General features: G+C 40.7%; 1 protein-coding gene across 14 annotated transcripts in view; it reads left to right on the plus strand.

The window, feature by feature from the left end:
• The window catches only part of LOC129763200 (disks large 1 tumor suppressor protein), a 43,944-nt gene extending 40,130 nt beyond the window's left edge, over positions 1 to 3,814 (plus strand). For all 14 annotated transcript variants that reach the window (XM_055762035.1, XM_055762036.1, XM_055762047.1 and 11 more), the window contains one exon: positions 1,541 to 3,814. In XM_055762035.1, coding sequence (XP_055618010.1) covers positions 1,541 to 1,647 — 107 coding nt within the window. In that variant the 3' untranslated portion in view covers positions 1,648 to 3,814. The remainder of the gene's footprint in view (positions 1 to 1,540) is intronic.
• The last annotated feature ends 6,718 nt before the right edge of the window (positions 3,815 to 10,532 follow it).

The raw sequence follows: 10,532 nt of genomic DNA on the forward strand, positions 1-10,532 counted from the left end.
AAATTGCACATATTTTGTTCGCATTAAATTATTACTTATACTTTTGTCGTTCGATAAACATATTTTCACATACAGTTTGCGACTTTTAAAGAAGAAGCATCCTATCTTTGCCCACTAAATTTCAAAAATATAAATCCCATACGTACACTATCCAATCCAACGATATATATGAATGTTGGGTTCCAGCTAATATTTTATGTTGTTCTGAATACCGCCGAACGAAAGAGCGAAAGAACTGTTCAAAAAAACTGATTCACTTAGATGAACGGTTTGTGACTGAACCGTTCATCAAAGTGAACTGTTTTGCCCATCTCTAGAATGAATATCATGATGGCTGTCAAGTGACAGTTCGTTTACACAGTGGTGCGCCGCAGAAGTGGGGGCATAATGAATGCAGTGGTCACCATACCAACAAGCCTGGTTTTATGGTTTAGCTCGAATGATTTTTTTTTCGTTTGCTTATGTATGTGCGGTGTAGGTATAGGTGTTGGGGGTGTAGGTGGCCTAGCGGTCCTATATACGGTCGGATACTGAAAGCTGAAGGTTTTCCTTGATAGATCGAATGCCGATGGATTTTTCTTGATTTCTCGGATGATCATTGAATAAGTGCGACGGTCTGTTTTAAGCACACCTTCTCTACGCGTTCTGTCAATCACATATCCAAGCTTCTGGTACTTTGCCAAATTTTCCTGTAAAGCACCACGACTGATGCTATATTTTGCAGCAATTTTCCTTTTACCACAAAATTTCGGATGGGAACTGAAATTTGTTTACCAGCCATGATTCTCCAAAACTCTTTCCAACGATAAGCAACTGAAGCACAGCTTGAATCGAACGTAAATGGCGCGTACAAATAGTTCTCACATAAGGCAATACCAATAACATGGGGTGCTGTTCAACAACATTGAATAATTTTGTTCAGCTATGAAAAAGTTTATGAATTCGGATGATATTTTTTCGTTGCGGGTCACTGTAAATTGGAACGACTAATTGAAGTATGCAATATCTAAAGCCCAGACGGCGCTCTGGACTTTTGGTAGAATATTCGGGAATGCTATATTCTATACCTTCTACCCTTTCGTCAATATGTGCGGAAGAGGGTGCTCTTAGGCTGAAACGTGCAAAACATTTTCTATTGTAGTGGGATATCTCACAGGGCATTTACAAATCCTGAAATATTTTCTACTGGATATTATAGTAAGTATGGATGAAGGCTGAATGGAACAAAGCCTAAATTCAGTGTTCTCTTCAAAGAGATTGAATTCAGTCGCAACAAATGGGAAGAAGGATGATCCTAACACAAACGCTTGCACAAACTTGTCCAAGTGTGTTTTGTCTATACCACACAGGGCAAATCAAATATTGATCACAGGGTCAACACTTTGAATGAGCACGGATTTGCCTTGAAAAAGGCAGTTGTCTCGCTGTTATTTGTACCGAATGACACTGGACACTTGTTATCGCGATGACGGTCAAAAAACAAATGTGATTCGAAGCTTATTTAATCTCTTACTACATCATGTTTACCCCTCATCCACAGCAATCGTACAAGGCGACACGATCGAGGAGATCTACAGCAAGGTGAAGAATCTAATCTGGTCCCAAAGTGGACCAACGATTTGGGTGCCATCGAAGGAATCTCTATGACCTCAGGCAAACATAACGTGGACGCTGCCACCAAATATGCGCGCTAGACCCGTCTCGAGATCCGGATATCATCATTGACGGTAGCCAAGGCCACCGCTGGGCGTTGATCACGAATAAACTCTCTCTCTCTCCCTCTCTCAGTGGGAGCGAGCGAAAGAACATGAAACGGAATCTGACATACATACATACATACATACATACAATACAGAAGACACACAAACAAGCAAAAACGATTAACGATTCGAATGTGCGCCAAATGTGCGCGTAAAGTAATTGAAAAAAGTAAATTGAAAGCAATTTCGCGCTGCTAGAAAGAAGTCGGGATGAAGAGAAACACATACAGAGCGAAACCGTGTTGTTGTTTATTATTATTTTTAAATTATATATTGATGCGAGCGTTCGAGAGAAAGGTGAGTAGAATTTTTAAGAGAAAATTGCATTAAATATGGGACATTTATTTAAATTATTTTGTTCGAGAATAATAAACTTATTAATTATTGATGAATGTTTATTAAATCAATATATTTATATAAAAGAATTACATATATAAACTAAATATATAACTAAAGGAAGAGCGAATTATTGGAAACTTGCATAGAAATAGTCTGAATTTAGTCACATAAAAAGTTCGTGCATTATTTTTGTCCATTCGGAGTCCAAATATTTGTTCGAGACATCCGATGAAAGTATGCTTCAAAACAAAACACCGCATAAAGTTGGATGATGATGACGATGATAAACTCACATTTTCTGCTACGATCGTCAAATGAAATGCGCTGGGCAGAATCACATTAAATTTCGTCGCACTGAGAAGGAGCGAAAACCAAGTGCGTTGTAATCGGCCCAATCCTCATTCGTAGTTGGTCTAATTTTCGGACAATCATCGACGTATTTTTCCTCTTTCAATAGATATTCGTGAGATAAGCAGTTAGACTAAAGACGCGCTTCTGATATGTAGAACATAACTATCAAAGCACGAAATTTCTTTTCGAATGTATGATTTAACTTTTGCTTACCCATTAACAAATTGACACTTTGGAAAGAAAATGTACAACATTTTGTTGGTTTTAGTACCATAAATAGAGCGAGAGTGTCAGAAAATTTCACCCGCTTACCTCCATTGGTAGTATGTAACCGAAACCCTCCCTCCCAATCGTCAGCAGCACGACAACGAACCTAACCTAGCGAGAACAGAATCGGCAATAGCTTTAATGATATTAAAAATCGTGCCAAAATTATACCACTCGTGCTTGCCTCTAAACCGCCCCTCCCCTCCGAAAATCATCGAATCCGTTCAATCGATTTCCACAAACCATCAAAAGAGTAACCAACGGTTATGTTCCCATATTCGAATAAACAAAAGCAACAAATGTAGGGTATAGTATAGAAACAAAAGTAGTGCAACACGACAAATATTGGTTCCAAGTACCCTCCTCCCCTCTCTCTCTCATTGTCTAGCAACAAACAAAGAATGACAAAACAAGACAAAAACATACAAAAATAAGCTGCTTCTCGATCGTCGCCACGGCCGACCCTAGCTAGTAGTGGCAACATTTGATAGCGACAAAAAGAAAAAATAAACAGTTATTAACTAACGTGAAGTTTCTACCCCCTTCTCTTATCTCATTGAAGGTCTTAACACAAACTAAATAAGACAAGCAAGAAAAGAAAAGAACAACAACTAACTAGTTCGTCAGAAACGTATATAATTGAATTAGAAAGCTGCCTTAAAAATCCCATGTTTTATAAAGGAAAACAGTTATTAAAGCAAAGTAATTTAATTTATATTAGTGCAAAGCAAGTAAAGAAGCAGATGGTGAAGCATTAAAACAAAACCGAAAAGCGATAACTATGTGTATATATGATGAAAAAAAAGAAAACAATGCAGAATAAGTTGATTATCGATAGCAGAAAGAAAAAAAAAAAAATTATAACAAAGACCTTCACACGATTAAGAATGATTATGAAGAAAAAACTTGTTATTGGACGACATGTTCGGATCTAGCGGAAAAGGGAAAAAATTATGCACTTCCTCGTCACCCATAAAAACACACTCACAAAGACACACACATACATTGAGACACCTAGTGGTGGTGGAAACAAGTGAGGAAAGAAAATTGTTTAACTCTAGTAATTGCAATAAACGACATTATCCAAAAACACGTAATATGTCGACGTCTTGTGGAGGGGTTTTCTTCGACGGTATCCGAACTTCCGTTTGAATTGCATCTGCGAAGAGGTTTGCACTAGATGAGTGTCGTAATTGCAAACATAAATACTTGCCTTTTCACTGAATGGAAGAAAATTTTTGGAGCATAGACCTCGATCTTCAAAAAGTGACACCAGTGTATGCAGCCAGTCAAGTCAGAAATAGAAGACATCATCAGTTACGCAGAGAAAGTCAGTCGTGCTTGCGAGGATTTCGATTTCAAGAACGTGAAGACTAACCAATTCAAATATCTAATCATTGTCTTCTAAGGTTTGATCCAGTTGGAATCACTGTTCATTTTATAGCAGCGGTCGTAGTAGGCGTATATGAATTTTTTTGACAGAAAATTGTTTGGGAAACCTGTATCTTTCGACGGTCAAAATTTCACTCTGAATTCGTTTTGACAAATTTGTTCAGGATGGAAACCGAGAGAAGAAATTTGATTTTGTACGTACACATAAAAATCCGACGTTGTCACGAGATCGCTGAAAGTGGATAAACCAACCGTGTATGATGTGAGGAAATGTTTTCGTTAACGTACAACTGTTGTTCAGATGTATCAGAGGACGCGTCGTAGTAGAACTAACGATCGGAAGAACAATCCGAGACTCTCGGACTACAACATCGCTAAAAAACCACAACTCCAACCAAAGTATCATCCGAAGAATCCGTATGCGAGAAGTTTATCTTAATTTACGTGTCTGCAAGCAACCATACAGGACGCTGAAGCAAAATATGGTAACCAAAAGACGCTGTCGAAAGTTGTACAACAAGGTTTTGACGAAGTACGAATGGTGCCTGCTTATGGATGACGAAACATACGCGGGCAGTCCGATAAGTACTTAGCCTAAAAAAAAGTCGCACGGGGCCAAACCTGGAGAATACGGTGGATGGAGCATGCAGATCGCAACGCAATTCGTCCAATTTGGCCGTGGCGACGGCGGAATTGACATTTTTTCCATTTTTCCAAAATCCGCGGACAAGCCCGCTTCCACACACGGTCAAAACAAAATTACGAGTCCGATTCGGTTGAAATTTTGATAGTAGTCGTTTACGAGAATCTACTACACGATAAGTAATCTCTCTTGCGATACTGACACCATCGGGCGATGAGGCTTATCGTACTTATAGTACTTATCGGACCACCCTCGTATGTGAAGATGGATTTTGGACAGTTCCTAGAGCTGAAATTTTAATAAGGCCACTGTCAGCGTAGATGTCCCCAGAAAATTTGAGTTCGTTTTCGCTGATAAATTTGCCAGAAAGCTCTTGATTTGGCAAGGGATTTGCAGCTGTGAACAGATAATCAAGGTTCTCGTCGCATCCAAGACAATGGACTCGGAAATGTATAGGAAAGAATGCCTGCAGAAACGTCTCCTTCCGTTTATTAAGGCTCACAAAGGTTCGAAGAAGTTTGGTGTCATTAAAGAAGAAGAAGAAGAATGTCCCTTTTGACTTTGGTCATAAAGCTTTTGGGCACGCGTTTTGTCCTTAGAGTTTTGCTTTAGGGTCCTGTTTACGGTTTACGGACCATGTCGGCTTTTCATTCTGTCAAATATATACCGAGAATTTGTAGTTCATAATTTTCTCGCTGAACATTTTTTTTCATTTTTATAAGTTGGTACTACTGTCAGTGGTCATAAAGACAATTTTGAGCGCGATCTGTCATGTTATGCTTTTTCTTCGTGTCCATCACACGCTTCGACAAATTACGGTTCACTATATCCAATACTGACTGCCAACAGACTTTTTTCTCCACAGCACATCTATGAACAATACACTCAGCTGCTGTGTGGTATTCCACTTGCTTTAGCAGCTGCATATGGAGCGAGTATAATTGTTCTTCCACCATTGATAGTAATTTGTGTTTGCACCTTATTTCTTCTGTTAACCAGATTTTTTCCAGAATCTCACTCTACGGGGCTCAAACATAAAATCGACTGGGACATCGCGAAGCTCAAAAAGTGTGTTAGGAAGGCTTTCCATCTAAACGCATGGGAATCCATGTTCATTCACACCGCTGAGCCGCCGCTTATGAACGAGTTTGAAGCCCCAATTACATCGCAGCTATTCAACTTGACAAAGCAAATCATCGAATGATTTTACTTCTCTTCGACGTGTACTACACCAGTACGAAGCTTTGTGTAATCAGTCGGACATCGTCCCGTAGATGGGCAGCATCGAGCCCGAAACCGGTCGACTAAAAAGGTAAATTTACCATCCTTTTTTATGTTTGTAAGAACCATAAGTGTTGTGTCCTGTCGCGTTCCGCGTGTTGTGTGTGTACAGCAGTTCTTACGTTAGCACAGTGTTTAAAAAAGTGTGTCGAAACGTTGAAAATGTTGCAGAATACTTAATGTTGGTGACTTAACTATGCCGAAAACACGGGTGTATGAATGGTATATGGCATTCGAAGACGACCGAGAAGAGATGAACGATTTGCCAGGTCAACCACGACTATCCAACTCTCCAACTGATGCAAACATCGATGAAATAAAAGGAATGATGCTCGGAAATCGTCATTTTTAGTTTTAGAGAGCTAGCCAGTGAATTAAATGTCTCTCCGGAGACCGTTCGTGATATTTCGGTTGATGTTTTGGACATGAGAAAAGTCGCAGCACGAGTATTGCCAAAAGAGTTCAATTTTCCTCAAAAATGCTTGCTCCGTTCAGGCGTCGTGATACATCGTAGAGGAGGCGAAGGTCCCAGCCCCTTCGTTAGCAAGAGAGTCAGCTCACGCTCGCTTTTCACGTCGACACAAGCGCTTTACTTCATGTTCAAGGGCATGATATCGATGACGGGCTGTATATTTTCCCCTCCTAGTTCTTTGTCACTCTATCGCTATTTTGGCGTCCCTTCGATCATCTATCTTCTTCCAGGTGTCCTTCGGGGTCCATGCTATTCTATTCCAGGTTACTCTCGCTGGTAGCGATGAAGGCGTTTTTGACTCGGCGTTGCCATCAGCAGAAACAGCCTTGATTCGGGTCCCAAGTTCATCCACAAAACACCATTTCACGTTAAAACGTTCTAGTCGGCGTGTGTTGAATTGTTGACGTGGTTGATTTGGTTCTCAGTGTAACCGTTACTTCAACCCGCGTGACCTTGTGAAAGAGCGTGTCCACAATAATTATGTCGTTGTTGTCTGCAAGCAGTTCGCTGTTTTAGCTCATCTCGCCTAGACCGTAGCGTCCCATAAACCGCTCGTAGTCCGTGTTGTCTGAACTCATTTTTGCGTTGTTAGTGTCCATCAGGATCTTGTTATCACCCTTCGGAATTTCTCCCACGACGGCATGGTTGTAGTAGCTTTCCTTCTCCTGCGGCTCGGCAGCGTTGGTTGGTGCGTTGTTCTGGATTATTGTAAGATTTTGCACCCGTTTTGCACCGGTATCCAGAATGGCTACGATCTAGGATTGGGCGATCTCGGATCGATTTTCAGAAGATCGATCTTTTCCATTCCGATTTCCGATTTTTTGGATCGATCTTTTTTACTCGAGAAAACCGAGAGAATCGATCTTTTTCCTTTCGATTTTTCCGATCTTAGATTTCGATTTTTTTTTTCAGTATACATCGATTTCAATCTCACCAAAGACCACCTAACAATTTTTCCGAGCATAATGTCAACATTTGGATTACATCTTCTACGAGTTACTTCCGTACAAATGCTGGCAGAGACAGAACTTGCGGCAGTTATTGAGGGTATGTACTATAACCAGTGACTCATAGGATCACTGAACTAGATGCTGACATCAATTCCAGGCGAAATGATGTTTTTTAGAACTGGCGCCAAAATCAGGAATCGGCTTCGATTCAATGACAGACGTATGACCCGATTGGCTTGTATGAGATCGTTGTCAGCTGAGTTCGGGGCAAATACTATTTACTGAATTTCCATTAATGCTTTTTCAAATAATATTCTCCTTAATGACTCCTTGACTGTACAAGATGAATGCCCTGGAATTTTTTTCTGTACTTTAAAATTTGTTGTGACCTGTGCTGAGGAACAAAACAAAATGCTTTTGATGTTTCATTATAAATATGAGATTTGTATTCCCCGTTTAAAGAAAAGACGACATCTATAGAATAAGCGGATAAATTGGAAAAAAAAGTTTTCGATTTTTCAAAGATCGATTCGGCAAAGATCGATTCTTTGGCACCAATTTAATCAGTGGATCGATCCCTTCGCCGTTTGGAAAATCGATTCGAAAAGATCGATCTTTTTATAAAGATCGCCCAATCCTACAACGATCACCCTGCTGCCTATAGCCTCGCACTTCAACAGTTCCGCGTAGGCCTGCACGTAGAGCAGGAACCCAACTCCACGGCGGTGTGGAGCGTTGTCAAGGTGGTGAAGGTGGAAGCTAGCCATTGTAGTAGTATAGGTAAACCCACGTGTAAAAATGGGGTAATAGTGTTTGTGAGAGAAGAGCAAATCACACGTAAATAGATCAATTCACTTATCTGACTGTGTGGCGCTTCATTGACGCGGGTCTTTGAATACATGTGAAAAAAAAATTAAAAACTCAATACTGAAGTTAAATGTATGAACATTTAATATGTTCCGATGAACAATTGCAAACATAAATATATATATAGAAGGTGCATTTGCATATGAACTAAAATTCTAATTATACGCGAGCGTAACATGAGCAAATTTATAACACATGCGAATTGGGGCTTTTTTGATATTAACAGGTTCTTCCGCATCCGCATACTAACTCGATGCTGAACATTCCTTAATATTTTCCTTCGTTGGTCGTATTGTTTTCACACATTCACGTTGGAGAGCCTTAACCCTTCTCTTCGTTGGCCGAGGCATTTCGATTGAATGTAATACTTTTCCGTTTATTGTTTTTGAAAACATAGGCAGCCGTGGCAGTGTTCCGAGCTTTGCAATACAATTTTCTTACCTAATGTTAAAGTTGCTAAAACTTACATTATAGACCCATTAAACGTAAAAATAATTATTGTATTGATATCAACACAATTTTATGCTATTGATTCTCATGACATGAAACGCTATGACTCAGGAATAACATTTTATTGAGTGGTTTTGATAGCTGTTTCGATGATGTTGTCTGGCACCAGTGTTGAAAATATAACGATGCTTTCACCTATACAAACAAAACCATGGCCGAAGATTGAAAAATGAAAATCTAACTTTCAGAGCACTTGCTCGAGTTTTCCGACGTTTTTCACTATACAGTGCGACAGCTGATGAAAATTTAATATCTTGTGAGTAATCGATTAGAGTTTGGTTTATATTACTTGATGGGAAGTGTGCGAAAACGATCATTTTCTTCACACTGTTTCGCAAAATTATTGATTTTCGAGCGAGGGGTGAGGGAGGGAGATGAAAGAAATGAGCGCCATTGTGGCAGCCATTTGTGGCTAGCTTCCACCTTCACCTTAAAACAGGTTTATGGTCGATCTTTAGCTCTTGGGCGATGCTACGACTACTAATATGTCGGTCAAATTCGATTATTTCTTTGATTTTATCGACATTCACAATGATGGATTCTTTTTCCCAAAACTAAAGGGTGTGTCACATCAAATTGCATCACGGAAAAAACGCTGTAGAAATTTAATTTTTAGGAATTATATCTTCAGCTTTCGCTTTAAAATCAGATAAGAGTGTATAGATCACGTTGGCCATGCTTCACTGTCAATTTTTCGTAAATTTGGAAAAATGTCGTCGAACGAAAAAGAGCGTCGTGAATTAATCCTGTGCACTCATTTCGAGAATCCGGAGTTGTCACATCGGGACATCGGTAAGATGCTGGGAATCGTCCAATCCACGGTCAGCAGAGTGCTAAAACGATACTTCGAGAACCTAACCATCGACCGGAAGGTGAAGAACGGCAAAAATGGATGCTTCGTCAGTGAAAAAGATCACAAGCGCGTAGTTAAGCAGTTTAGACATGATCCGAGAAGTTCGGTCCGGGATGTCGCCAATAAGCTGAATTTGTCAAGTTCATTCGTCCAGCGAACCAAGCAGCGGGAGGGCCTGCGTACATACAAGGTTCAGAAGGCTCCAAACCGCGACGAAAGGCAAAACATGGTGGGGAAGACGCGAGCCCGGAAGCTGTACACCGAAATGCTGACGAAGCCGCATTGCCTGGTAATGGACGACGAAACCTACGTCAAAGCGGACTTTCGTCAGCTGCCGGGCCTGTTGTTCTTCTCCGCAGAGGACAAATTCAGCGTTCCGGAGGAGATTCGCATACAGAAACTATCCAAGTTTTCCAAAAAGTACATGGTGTGGCAAGCGATCTGCTCTTGCGGAAAGCGGAGCGCCCCCTTCGTGATGACCGGCACGGTAAACGGGTAGGTTTACCTTAAGGAGTGCCTACAGAAGCGCTTACTACCACTATTGAAGCAGCACGAGGGCTCGACCATCTTCTGGCCGGATCTCGCTTCGTGCCACTATTCAAAGGACGTGTTGGAGTGGTACGAAGCCAACGGGGTCACCTTCGTGCCAAAGGAAATGAACGCGTCCAACGCGCCGGAGCTTTGCCCAATAGAGAAATATTGGGCGATTATGAAGCAGGCCCTCCGGAAGAACCCAAAAGTTGTCAAATCGGAGGCGGACTTCAAGAGAAAATGGATTTCTGTTCAAAAAAAAACTACAACCTGACGTTGTACAGAACCTTATGGACGGGGTAAAGAGGAAGGTGCG

Source organism: Toxorhynchites rutilus, chromosome 1, assembly GCF_029784135.1.
Source record: "Toxorhynchites rutilus septentrionalis strain SRP chromosome 1, ASM2978413v1, whole genome shotgun sequence".
Taxonomy (NCBI): Eukaryota; Metazoa; Arthropoda; class Insecta; order Diptera; family Culicidae; genus Toxorhynchites; species Toxorhynchites rutilus.